The sequence below is a fragment of the Arachis stenosperma genome, chromosome 10, assembly GCF_014773155.1.
Source record: "Arachis stenosperma cultivar V10309 chromosome 10, arast.V10309.gnm1.PFL2, whole genome shotgun sequence".
NCBI lineage: Eukaryota > Viridiplantae > Streptophyta > Magnoliopsida > Fabales > Fabaceae > Arachis > Arachis stenosperma.
The window spans coordinates 3,601,333-3,616,460 of NC_080386.1; the positions used below are offsets into that span (position 1 = coordinate 3,601,333).

The window sequence follows — 15,128 nt, forward strand, 5'->3', positions numbered from 1 at the left end:
ATCTCGTATCTGTAAATAATGCTAAAAAATGTTAAGGAAAGTGTCCTCTAAACAAATTAAATAACATTAACTACTGTTCTTACTACTTATTATCAAAGTTTGTTGGAACTAAAAAAACCTATATACGGGAGAAATAAATAATTATTATTCTTTCGAGTATTGCTACAAAACGTTCTTTATTTGGGGGACAAAATCTAGCCAATAATCCAGGCACTAGGCTATAAAATAATTTGTTACCTGACACATGACACAGAAGAGGCTCTGTTTAGTTGATGTATATGATGAGACATAGATACAAAGACATAGAAATTAACAATATGGACATAAAATATTTGTATTTATGTATTGTGTTTGGTAAAAATAGGAATAAGATATGCATATTTAAAAAATATTGAATTATCTTTCATTCAACCATAAATTTTGTTACCATCACTGTATATCCACTACCTCAAATACTACATATCATCACCATTAAATTTTTATTTCTTTTAATATTTTTTATTTTTTCTAATATCATTTAAATTATCATTCAAATATTAAAATATATAATTTTTCTTGATAAAAAATAGAAAACTAAAATTCAGAATTAATCAAAGATTAATCAAAATTTAAATAAATAAAAATATTAAATGTACAATTTTTTTTCTTGAAGAAAATAGCAGGATAAATTTGATTGTAGAATCTAAAAGAAGAAAAGAAAAAAGAAATGTTTGAGAAGATAAGACGACAAATTTTAAAAATTTAATAAGGGTAAAAGAGTAAAAAATCAATGTCTCACAAGTTATGTCTCAGTGTCTCACCAAATTGAAGGTACACAAATTTAGTGTCTCCGTATCTATTCGTGTCTTTAAAAAATTTGTGTCTCATACTCTCATCAAACCAAATAGCAGACATGAATCACCGTATTCATGTTTCATTGAGACATGAACATCAACTAAATACTATCCTAGGAAACATTATTTAGCGTGTGATATTTTTTTAATTAATTAGTTTTAATTGTAGATGAGATAAAGTCTGGTTTCAATTATCTAAAAAAAAAACAAGAAAAGAAAAGAAGGTTAAGAGTTAATACATTTTTAGTTTAACTTTAACATCAATAATGGTTGTATTATTATTTAATTTGTGTGCCCAGAGGAGGAAAACTAGCAAGCATGCCAAGAGAATACTAGAGTTAGGTTAAAATAAATTAATGGTGGCTATCTTCCAGGAGAAACAATGTAAATATATGAATTAGGGAAACAAATCCAGTATAGTCCCGAGACATGATTAAATTAATGTTTGACTTTATACCTTTGTGTATATTAGGAAAGGTTGGTTTAGAACCTTTAAGACATTATTTCCACATTAACCAATAGTAAGTTAACAGCTTATCTTTTTGTTTTCAATGAATGGATACAAAAGTAGTGATAAAAACAAAAGCATCAGCATCATCCAATTGGAATGCATTTGACCATTATATAATGAACTAACCAATACTACCAAGGAATCAAGAGAATAGTTTTGCATTATTTTTAATTAAAAATTTGTCTTTTTTTTCTTATGAAGTAATTCAGGTAAATATAGGTCATAGAAGCCAGCTTCACCGTAGTAGGCACTAGGCAATGAGTCATACCCTTTCAAATTAAAAAGAAAAAATAAAAAATGAAAATACAATATCCTTTTCTATATAGGGAGATCAGATATAAATTATAATCGTCATGTTTGGTTCCGTGGCAGTTTGTGAAACGTATGATGAACGATGAGATAAACTTTGATAACTCAATGACGTTCTCTTTACTTTTAGATGGAGTGGAGGAGTGATCAAACATTATAAAACGACATATGTATGTTTCTGGAATTTTCCAAGTAATCTTCTCATTAATGATCTTCCACTGAGCTTACTTTCCAGTTAGTAGAATTCCAAAACTCTTTCATCATTCTTGCTAGCTAGCAATTGAAATTCATTAAGGATTTAGTTAATATGATTCCTAAAGATATATATTAATAAATTTATTTATTGAAAAAAATTATAAATTTAAATTTTAAATTGGGAGTCAATAAAAACATTTAAAACGTATTTTTTTAAGATATTTTTTAGTAATTAAAATTTTGTATATATAATCGATTAGACCGTGTTATTTTTGTCCAAATTAAGCCAAATAAATTAATTTGATCGAAAAGATGATGAATCAAATCTTGAACCGGTCTAAATTTATTTTTTTTATAAAAAATGACTATTATATCTTTATTATAAAAAATAATTAAATACTCCTATTATATATATATATATATATATATATATATATATATATATATATATATATATATATTGAATACTCTAAATCTTAACCCTATGACGGCAAGAAGTAAATGAGTAGAATTTAAGATTCTCAAAATTAATATATATAATAGGAGTATTTTAGTTATTTTTTATAATAAGGGTATTGTAGTCATTTTTATAAAAAAATATTAATTTATATCAGTTTAAGATTTGATTTACCATTTTTTCGGTCAAATTAATTTATCTGACCTAATTTTGATAAAAATAACACAATTTAATTGATTATATATGTTAAATTTTAATTATTAAAAAATATCTTTAAATAAAGACATTCTAGACGTCTTTATTTGAGTGACTCTCTTTTGAATTACTTATTTGTTATATATTTATATTGACGTGAAAAATAAAAAAAAAATATATTAATAGTAATTTTAATATATATCTTTAAATTAGATATTAATTAAACCCTTTAGTTATTCTTACTTCTTGAATTGAATTGAATTGACCTAATAGTTCTTCTAGCTTCTAATTATCTCCGTTATTCACTTAGAAAAATGGGAGGGAAACTGTCAATTAGAAAAATAGACCTCATAATTCAAGAAATGGAAAATTTTCCCTAATGACAATATATTAGAGATAAAAGTCTCCCCACCATCCATCATGTCAATATGTTCGGGAATTGGATAACTCTCTCTCTCTCTCTCCAAGTTGTAGAACCTTAGAACATAATATAATTATATATTATATATAATATAGACTATTTCTTGCTTCGAGCATAAATCAAAATACACCAACGACGTATAGGGGAATAATGCATTTCTAAAGTTAAGTTTTATATATATATATATATATATATATATATATATATATATATTCCCAATTTTAAAAATCTAAAAAATCGTCTCCTAATCCGTGAACCACAATTTCAAAAAAATGATGAAAGGTACAGGAGTTAGAAAGCATCCAGTAAAATTAAGATGTCGGTCTCAACGTGGACTAAAAATTAAATCATCTCTACAATGGGGGGTTCTTACGATTTGGAACCTTAATTTAATTATTGAATCCCTTCTCTCGTGCTCAATTTTCTATGAATCAATAATAATCTCACATATTTCTTCTGCTTTCGTTTTCTAGCTATATACACTGCTTTCATTAATCAACAATATACGTTGAGAGTGAGTATTACATTGTTGACTTGTAAATTGTTTGTATAGCTGCCAATAATAATAGTACCTCTGTATTACGAGACAAAGTTTTCCTTGCTTAGTCACCAATTACTTGTTACCATGTGTTAGATGCTCTAAGGTACTATATACACCTTAAGTCTCACAAAGGTTAGCATGTGATTTAACTAGCTACCATATATATATAGTCGCTTCTTAATATAAATCCCGCTAGAGAGTTAATAGAATATTTGTACAATATGTATAATAGATTATTTATTTGGCTCAATATGAGTTAAAAAATGAACATTTAGAATAAAATACTACTAATTTTTCAAACACAATATATTCATAATATCCAGAATAAGCATCTGAGTACCAAAAATAATAAACATCTAATATTTTACTAAATCAAACATTTCTATATTCTTATTATACACTTTATACAAATACTCCGTTGACTTCTTGGCTCTCTATATTTCCCTTTTAATATATGTCACACGCTTGTAAGTTTCAGGGAATACATATATATAGGATCAAACTATGCTAAAAAATATCCGTAATGTTGGAGAGTATTAAATCATTTTTTTAATTATTATTTAATATTTAAATAAATAAAAATTTAAATATATATTATTTTGTAAACATTAAAAAATAAAAATAATTTTTTTATTTAAAAATATCTAGAAAGTTAATTAAAGAGATGAGTCATGACTCTTGTCTCCTAATTATTTTTTTTTGAAAAAAAAAAACTCTTGTATCAAATAAATAAATATCACACTAATATATATATATATATATATATATATATATATATATATATATATAATATTCCCATCATACATAATAAATGTGCGTATAAATTTTCATGCTTCGACAATACACCGAACTCTATTATTGGTTCGGTGTATTAAATGCTCATCCCAATCTTCTTTGCATTTATTATACACATATTTCATACCTTCATGGCTGCATATATCACTGAAGTACTTAGCTTGATCATGAGATAATAATAGAAGAGATGCCAGACTAAATTTTCGTTTTTAGGAAATTATAATATTATTGAATAAACGTATCTATATAAAGTGCACTTCAGATCTGAGCTAGCTAGCAAGCCATGCAAGATAAAATGAAAAGTTTGAGGCAAAAGCAAGAAATTAATAAAGAAAAGGGAAGAGGCCCATGCAATAATAATGCATATATATATAAAAGAAGAAAATGATTATCAACGCCGTGGAGTCCCTGTAACACATCGATATTAATACATAGAGGGGGCACGTGGCATTTCCATGTCGATTACAGCTTGTATGAATCCATAAAGGTGTATAGAGTTCACACTCCCCGGAAAATGATAATTAAAATAACACATACATACATACGTACAAATTAGTTAATGCAAAATTTAATATCAAAACATAGATACGTAATAATCCAACAATCCCAGTGATATGATCCAAAGATTTTAATTTAATTATAAGAGACACGTAGCCATTTGGGATAACGGAGGCCGGCACCGAATCCCTTTGACTTGGTTTTGTTTCTTCCTAGCCTTTGTTCCTATTTATACACAACCCAACTATATACTATACGTTCCATTATTACGGACCCTATTATCCTGTAATAATTTCTTTTATCTATAATTCTCATCATGGGAAGAGCACCTTGTTGTGACAAAAATGGTCTCAAGAAAGGGCCATGGACTCCCGAAGAGGATCAAAAACTTATTGATTATATTCAAAAACATGGATATGGAAACTGGAGGACTCTCCCAAAGAATGCTGGTATGTACTATATATATATATATATATATATATATATATATATATATATATATATATATATATATATATATATATATGTATGTATAATTCTCCTCTTTAATTTAATTATTTTCTTACACAACTAATAATAACATTTTATTTATAGGGTTGCAAAGATGTGGAAAGAGTTGCCGTCTACGGTGGACAAACTATCTCCGGCCGGATATAAAGCGTGGTCGGTTCTCATTTGAAGAGGAAGAGACAATCATTCAACTACATAGTATTCTTGGCAACAAGTAATAATAATTAACGATTTTTAGCTATATATCAACTTCACGTGAAGTTAACTTTTTAACTCAGTGATAATAATGATTATTATTGTAGGTGGTCTGCGATTGCTTCTCGGCTACCAGGAAGAACGGATAATGAAATAAAGAATTATTGGAACACTCACATAAGGAAGAGGCTTCTGAGAATGGGAATTGATCCTGTCACACACAGTCCAAGACTTGATCTCTTGGATCTCACTTCCATTCTAAGTTCTTCTCTCTATGGAGATAATAATTCTTCACCAATCAACATCCAAAGGCTCCTTACCATGCACCCTATGGTGAACCCTCAGCTTCTCAAGTTAGCTTCTTCTATCATCTCTTCTCAACAACATGATGAAAGCCTTGACTTCACTTCTTATCATAATAATCATTATGATAATCCTCAAATTCAGAACCAGAACCAGAACCAGAACCAAACAGAACAAGAACAACACTTTGTTCAAACTCATCAAGAGTCGGTGAATTGTGTCTCATTGCCACCTTTCATTGAACCAAACAATAATAACAATGTGAACGCATACCCGTTCAATGGAATTGCTTTAAGTTCCTTAACAGAAGAAGATTATATCGTCCCTCAATTATCGAGCTATGATTACTATAGTTCTGATAATAATAATCTTCTAGTGGGTCCTTCATCATTGTCAGAAGCTTCAACAACCTTCCATTCAAGCCCCACAACGTTGAATTCGAACATCAATGGCAGCAGCAGCACCGAGGATGAGAGTAGTAGTGACAACATGTTGAGATTTCAAATCCCAGATGTTTTGGATGTCACTCAGTTTTGTGATAATAATGTTGTTTCAGATTATTATTATTATTAGTGAATTTTCATCGACCGAAAAGCAAGGTTGATTATCTAGCTAGGAATTGAAGGTAGACAAACCAGGGATCGGATCCTTTGTTTGGTGTTGATATATTTATTACTTGTAACATTTTCTAAACTTCTATTTTATTAATATCATTTATCATTATTGGTGATATTGTATTTAAATTTTCTTAATTGTATGCTTTGTTTATTGTTCGTGTTTGGATATAGTGATGATGATGTTTATGTCCTAATCGCTTTTCTATTTTTTTTAATCAAAATGTTTCTATTATTGCTGTGTCGGTTTGTATGTCTGTTTGTGCTTTTCTTAGATTTGTAACCCGATTTAGCGGGGTTTACTTAAACAAACCACTAAACCAGTGTAATTAATATATATACTAATTATACATTAAAATTAATTATAGAATGACCAGTATAAAATATAAAATATATATTAAATTAATTTTAATAAGTAATTTTAGTATATAAATAATATTTTTATATATTATATTATCCACCACTCCAATGCATGCTTGACTTGTGTTTCCTCAGATAATAATTAAAAAATAGCAAAACTTCAAAATATTTAAAATTAAAGATTATTGTACTCATGCTAATATTTAAATGAATTTAGCTAATGACAAGTGTTTTCAATATGAAAACAAAAATTAAAGAAGTTAAGTTTTTAAATTTTAAGGTATTCATTATTTTAAACAAAACTCCAAAAAATTATACACTAAATTTTTTTAATTAATTCCATGGAAAAATAATATTTGCTAATAGTGAAAAAAACTCTGTTCAGATTTTTTTATTATCAATACCGATCATCAGCTACTGCATGTTTCACAGCATGTAGACTATTTAATTTTTAGTTTATTTAACTCTTGGATGCATAGCAGCTAATTGACTGTTTAATAATTTAATTTATATTTATTCCTCTTGATTGCTTCATACATGATTAGCAGGAATTAAAAGTGCATAACTTTTTAGTTGCCCTTTCTTGAATTAGCAATATATCATCAAAAATAGAAAGGTAAAAGCAGACGGAAAAATTAAAAAAAAAAAAACTCTAGCATGGGGAATAATAATAATAATAATAATAATAATAATAATAATAATAATAATAATAATAATAATAATAATATATAAATATATGGAGATCTAGTAGAAGCTAAGAGAAGATAAATTAATAGTATTTGGAAACACAATGATTGAATTTGAAGGCGGAGGCGGGAGAGGTGGCGAGAGAGAGGGGAAGATCCCGGCGAGGTAAGCGGCGGTGGGATGCCGGAAGACGTGGAATGGACACGTGTTGGGGACAGGTGTGAAGGGTAAGTGTCAAATCACGCAGACTTATAATAATGAGAGTAATAATATGATTTGCATGGAGATTATGAGTAATTGGAAACTGGAATGGAACAACTTTGACCATAATAGTTTGGAAGGACACGTGTCAAACTCTCACTCACTGACACCGCCACACTTTGCTTTTCATTTAAAATCTAGGCGAGGTTCCTGTGCTCTCTGGTCGACTTGTATTTCATTTATTTAGCGTCACCATTAATAAATGCTTAGGAATACTAATATTAATTGGATCAGCATTTGAGACAAGCCCACTCTCAATAATGCATGCCCAAATGGATACTGTTCATGCAAAATAATCCAAATTTTAAATCACAAGCTAAGTGTTGTTAAAATGTTAAATTTAAAATATTATTGGGAAAAAGGAATATATTTTATGAAAAATATTATTCTTTGATGTCCTAAGCGTGTCTTGTTGTCTTTTTGATAAAAAAATTTGAAATAGTAACCGATTTTAACGATCAATAATTAATTAATTTTTTTATAACAAATAAAAAAAATTAGTTTCTGAATCAATTGTTAAAAAAAATTTAGCGATCGATTCAACAACTAAAAAATAAATCGCTATTTAGAAATCGATTTTAATAGTAAATTTTATTAGCGATTTATTTAAATTAAATTTAATTTAGTAGCATTAATTAAAAATCGACTTTTAAAAATTTAGTGATTGATTTCTCTTAAAAGTTTTTATATTTTTAAAATAAAAAAATCGATTATTATTTCAATAATTTTTAAAATAATATATTATTCAATATTTAAATTCTTATCATCACTTAATTTGTATATTAAAACTCTTAAAAAAAACATCAACTACGGACTATAGTGGGGTATAGATAGGATTAGTAATAGGTAGGGTAGGATAGGATTTATATTCTATTCTAACCCTACGTGCAAATTGAAAATTTTTTTAAAGTTCTACTCTGCTCTGTTCTACTCTGTCTGCATGTTGAGAATCTCTCAACCCTAACTCTATTCGCACTTAAAGTTCTAAATTCTATCCTACCTGATCTTACTTGCAGAAACAAAAAAAATTTAAATAAATATAAAATCCAACCATTCTAAATTTTATACGTATTAATAAAATAAAAAAAAATTAAATTTAAATTAAAATTAAAAACAATAAAATATTAAATAAATCTAATAAAAAGATTACAAATAATATGATCATTAACTAATTTAGTAATTATTTTAAATTTTTATAAGAAGAAGATTATGAATACAAAATTCACTTTCTTCACTACATATATAACATATAATATATTAAAAATACAGATAAAATATGATAGGATATATCCTAAATTTATATCATATTTTAGTCACAGACAAATTTATATCCTATCTTATTTTATCTACAGCGAATAAAATAAATAATCTTATTCGAATAAGTTAGTCCAGATTGAATATTCGCAGATAGAATATATATTGCTAACGGATGATAAGAGTGTCCTATGTCTCCTATCCTATTTCGGGCTTGTGGTTGTGGATCATTAATCATTGATTTGCGTGCAGTACAATAATATGTTTCATCATGATTGAGTTGAAAAAAAGTATGGTGTTGCTTTTCCCCGGAAACGTGAGTTTGTAGTACTACTATTTTCAATTTTCAACTTTCAACAATTACCTATTAATTTATTTTTTCAAGGGAAAACAAAAAATGTTAGTAAATAGCACTATCCAATAATATACATTATATATGTATTAAAGAAGCTATATATCGTAATCAGAAAGTGGAGAAAAATGCATTAATTATTACAACATGTATGAAATTTATTTATGGTAGAATTGAGTCCAGAAATAACAAAACAAAGCAGCCTTCATCATTTCCTACGAACTATATATAGGAAGGAATGCATTTTTAATGTGCCCTTGTTCAATAACGCATGTATTGCTTATTCAATATTATGTTATTAGCATAAAATACATGTTAAAATATAAATATATATTAAAAATAAATTAAATTATATATATTTATATATAAATATATTAATAATTAATTTTAGTAATTAATTTTAATATATAAATAATATTTTTATATTAATAATCGATTTTAGGTTGGTATAAAATGAATTTGGATGATTTTGCATGTGCTTCTCATGGACTAATTATTAATGACAGTGTATTAAAACAAAATAGGAGCCAACACATTGAGAAGCAAACAATGATGGAACCCCACTTCCCTTTTTGCATTGTGTTTGGACTTGTTGTCCAATGTGCACACGTCTCCGAATACATACATACATACATACATACATGGCACATGTTTTATGCAACATGCACCAATTAAATCCCTTGGTCATGCCGACTATGATCATCATCACTACTTTCTTAGCTAATTTCTACTAAAATATTTTTAATATGAATATCCTTAACAGGTGTTCTTTGCAACATCCTTAGGTTGCTGGACCACCAAATTAACAGCTAATATTATGGAAATATTTTGTAGATGCTCCGTGATTCACACATCACATACAGTTTTTCTATTTATCCGATAATTATACTTCTCCTCTAATTATCATCCCTTCGTTTAATTTGGTCAACTCGATATTTTCAGCCACATACATTAATGTCATTCGTAAGACCTGCAACGATATGATATGTCACCTTCTTTAATTAGCTGCTTCTATTGCCTTTCTCCTAACTCCCACCATTCCAAGCTATCAAGTAATTAATCACTAATCACAATAGATCCAAGAAATTTTGGTCTATTTTAAAGCATGCGCAATTTCTACTCTACTAATTAAAAACATGTATAGTTACTTTCAGTTTTGTATACAATTTTTAAAAGGTCTTTCGGCAATTATATTAGAGAAAGTGTTGAGAACTAATATTACATGTCCATTATTTAATATAAAAAATATTTAAAATTTAAAAAATAAGAATATTAAAAATTCAATTAAAAAATATCGAAATTCAAATTCGACAATAAATTTTAGATAGTAATTTATTATAGTATCGGTTGAAATTGACTGTGATAGTGTTGGTTTTTTTAGCATTACTCATTATATTATTATGAAAATTATAAAAAAAGATTTACTTTCTACTACTTAGATTAAATGTATTAATTAATCAGCATAAATATTAAATGTATTAAAATCTTTTAATTTTATCTCCTTATAAATTAAAGAATGTCTTTATAACCGTAATAATTCTCAAAACTCATTTTCAAAACATATTACGATCGAATAAATAACTACTACGTACTCATTCTAAAGTATTAATTAGAATATGAAATCTACTTTAATTAACATGCAAATATTTTGCTTCTCATCCGTACAGTTGACACATGTAAGCCATTCGTCACATTTACGTCAACAAAAAGCTCATTGACTAATTTGCTCAAACATGATCAAAGGTGTTAATTTGTCATTATAATATTGGATGATATTGGAGAGATCGATATGGTACGTGTCCGGAAAACAACGACATACATATGCATAATCTCTCTCTATATGTATATACAATAGGTATAAGCGGATCGAATCAGATTGGATATATATAGGTGAAAATTCGATGGAGTTGCATAATTTTTATTGGATCAGATTGGATATGATATCCGTATTTTTTAGTGTTAGATTGAATATCGAATATCAGATATATCCGCATAATTGAACATTCTCTTTTTAATCATATTTCTAATAAAAAATTCAATAAAAATATTTCTTTAATTTCATACTTTTAAACTTATTTATTTTTAAAATATTTTTAATCAAATTTTTTTTAAATAACAGAAATAAAATAATATAATATATAAATAATAATTATTAACTAAAACATACAAACAAATATAATATATATCAAACATATATATATATTTAATTATTATTGTGCAGATATGCGAATCCGCGAAATAAATATACGGATGTAGAACAAATATCCACAATCCAATCCGATCAATATACGAATCAGATCGTATCTACAATTTTCGAATCAGATATAAATATTTACCACAAATTTATAAATACGATCCAATTTATGAACATCCTTAATATACACATGCAGTATGTATTATATTAAGAGTGGTGCTAAATATATATTATTATTTTTAATTAATATTTAATTTATAACAATTTATATTTATAAAAAAAATTTACACAAAAAATATATAATTTAAAATTTACATGCATAAATTAATAAAATTTAACAATTTAATGTTTAAATAAATTAAATAATAACAAAAAAATATTAAAAATGATTGTCCACAAAGTAAGTTTCTCTTATATTATTGATACTCTTTGACTCGCATAAATAAGTTATTAGACCCTCGCTTTCTGTCTCGACCGCCCAAAGAAAAAGGTGCTTTCAATTCAAAAACTTCAAATGTTTTGAATAAGTAAACTCATAAAGTGGCTTCATGTCTTCGCTTGAGTTTCTCATTTTCCTTCATCCATCTATCTCTAGTTTATGTCAATTGTCAATTTTATCTGTCTTTTTATACGAGTAGCAGAATGTGGAGAAATATAGCCATGGTGGGGCGCTTTTCTAGTCCCATTATTACGGCTATATATTGACTAGTATTTAATTTGTTCTATTAATTAGAGTTTCCATCTATATATATATAGAAATATTACTAATAATATTGTGTATTGCAAAAAAAAAAAAAAAAAATTCTTCTGAATTCCAGATATGGTTAGATTTATAATGAACAATCTTCATTTCTAAATTTACTTACTACATTTGTATTAAAATCAAATTCCTCTGCCCTGATTTTTTGTCTTTTGATAGTGGGAATGAATGGAAGTAATATAAGTTGGAGAATTTGACAATTTGTCCTTGGAATTAATCGATCGGAAGGTAGTATTTTTTTTAAAAATATTTTATTTTAATGTCAATGTGTAATTGAGAAAATGGAACAAAATAAAAAGTTCCATGCAACTGGCATGTTGTATTTTTCTATTGATTTTGAGGACCTGCATAAAGTTTAAGTTATTTAATTAATAAAGATGTATGTGCTTCACTTTATCCGTCCAAGTTTCCAACTATATGCTTTATATATGCTTACACATTTTCTTTTATTCAATTTTATGCCTAAATAAACATTCAACATATATACGACAAGACTTTTTCTTTTCGGTCCAAATATATATAACTCTTGCATGTCATATTGGTATTTTAAATAGCCCAAATAATTATATGTTGAAAACTATTTGAAACATTTAAAACGTCAGAGTTGAATTGTCAACTGCTTACATATAGATGAATAATTCACAACGTGCGACATGTTGATATTCACTACTAGTAACATACATTCACACCACTAGGGGAAAAATCAATTGAATTTGGATGAAATTCTCTAAACATTTATTTTCATAAAAAAACTTTGGTTCCTTTTTTTAAGGATTCAATTATTAATTAGGAGAGCTCAAACGTTTGTTAATTACTGATGAGTATAAAAATTAGTCGATCAGCTAGAATCAAGGCATGTACTGTAGGTCATTATTCCATGTATGCTAAGAGAAGATAGATAAAATGCTTGAAGATTTTGATGATTTTTTTTTTTCTGTTCATTGAGATCAAGGATTGAGAGGAAGTATAGAGAGTCAATCGAGTATCTGTATAATGTGTACAATTGGGGTTTAGGGATGTTCGATTCAGTAGGATATAAGATGCTTATTATTCCTGGTATTCGGATGGTTATTCTGGATAGTATGGGTGTATTGTGTTTGAGAAATTAGTAGTATTTTATCTTGGATGTTTATTTTTTAACTCATATTAAGCCAAATATTTCATTGGCTCCCTAACGGGATTCAAGGATTAATCTGTTTGCTGCTTTATTTAAGAATTTGTCACTAGCTAATGAGTTACTGCATATATAAGTTAGGAATCAAATACCTGACATTTGCTTAAATGTGTTAATGAGCTAATCACTAGATCAAACCAAATTAGTTTGTTCAACGAAATTTGATGATTCAAGTTCAGTTTTTCAACCCATCATGGCACCACAAAAAGCACTGATGAAATTGAAGCAGAAATCAGGGTCTCGTATATATGAATGATATTAAGCCCAATAGTAATGCTTTGGGCTTATCCTATTTAGTGATTTGGACCTTCTGTTGGGCCTTTTCCTTGACTGAATCCCAATGCGGTTGACTAAAAAAAAACAAGAAACTTGTTAGATTCATCTATAGCACTCTTCAATCCAAAATGGACTCTCTTAATTTTATTTTTTTTAATTGTTTGCTAAAGTATGGTATTTTTTTTAAGTGAGATAAAAAGAAAAATATGAAAAATATATTAAATGATAAAAAAAATACATTTTATCAAATAATTAAAAAAAATTTAAAAGGATTCACTCCCTTCTTCAATCCTCATTCATGTTGCATACAAGGTATCAATTTAGTAGTGAAATTCTGGATTTATAATAGGTACATTCGAGTTTGAAACTTAATTGAGGCTAATTATGAATAAAAACTTTTAATATTGTGTATATGAGTGTGTAATGTACGTGAGTATTATAATGTTATAATATTTAAAATTGAAGATTGTTCAACCCAATGTCACAAAAAAAAAAAAAAATCATGTTTGAGTTAATTTTAAACTTTTATTATTGTTGGTTTTATGTAAATCAATGATCAAATACAAACTATTATAGTAGAAATCATTTTATTCAGAATTTTTTTAGTTATTTTTTAAATTTTATTTAAAAATTTATTATTATTTAATAATTATTATATGTATAATATAGAATTAAAATTTTTGACAATTAATTAAATAAATGAGTAAACTAACTATTTAACTAATCTAAATTAATTTCCATCAAATTCAAAGTTTATTGTCAGTTTATCACTAATAAAATGCTAAAGTGATTGTCACTAATGTTCTTTCATAGGAAAAACAAAATGAAGTGATGTACTAATTCATCTCTAAAATAATTTGTTTTAAATCAATTTCCCTCCCCTAGTGCGTGCACCACCATCCTCATTGCTATGTGATTTTTTTGTTGACATCAGTCGATTTTTTATTTATTACATAATTAATAGTTAATTGGTTTAGAGAAAAGCATTAAAAACAGGTTATGCAATTGCAAATGCAAACAAACACTTGCCTTGGTTGGAAACTTTCCATTTTGGGAAAACGAAAAAAATTCTTGTCCTTTTTATGAAATGACTGCATTACCCCCAACTAAGTACTAAATAAACAACTCTTTTGTTTCCCAAAAAAATGAGATAGGAAAGGGTATATAGGTAAATAGAATTGTGGCGGCACATGTGTGTGAATGCTAAGGGTCAACATATTAGTGTAGAGGCATAATGAACCGTCAAACAAACAAAGAAGCAACACGTGTTGTATGCTCACCATCCTAGTGGAAAGACCTAATGCCACTCTACACAACCTTGCATACACGTGTCACACGCAGCTACCAAAAGCTTCAATACAATCAAAATCAAATAAACTTACTATAAATAATAATTGTATCTTATCCTAGGTCTAAAAATTTGAGAACATACT

At 27.1% G+C, this 15,128-nt stretch overlaps 1 protein-coding gene across 1 annotated transcript; it reads left to right on the forward strand.

The window, feature by feature from the left end:
* Positions 1–5,024: 5,024 nt before the first annotated feature.
* Positions 5,025–6,548, forward strand: LOC130954696 (transcription factor MYB102-like). The gene is made up of 3 exons (XM_057881454.1): positions 5,025–5,204; positions 5,350–5,479; positions 5,568–6,548. Exons 1-3 carry the CDS (start codon positions 5,072–5,074, stop codon positions 6,334–6,336), a joined length of 1,032 nt encoding a protein of 343 aa, XP_057737437.1. The 5' UTR covers positions 5,025–5,071; the 3' UTR covers positions 6,337–6,548.
* The last annotated feature ends 8,580 nt before the right edge of the window (positions 6,549–15,128 follow it).

Excerpts from the sequence above, each read along its gene's own strand:
- LOC130954696 (XM_057881454.1), top strand. The coding sequence starts at position 5,072 with ATGGGAAGAGCACCTTGTTGTGACAAAAATGGTCTCAAGAAAGGGCCA. Across the intron at positions 5,205-5,349 it reads GACTCTCCCAAAGAATGCTG|GGTTGCAAAGATGTGGAAAG; the intron begins GTATGTACTATA and ends TTTTATTTATAG. Across the intron at positions 5,480-5,567 it reads CATAGTATTCTTGGCAACAA|GTGGTCTGCGATTGCTTCTC; the intron begins GTAATAATAATT and ends TTATTATTGTAG.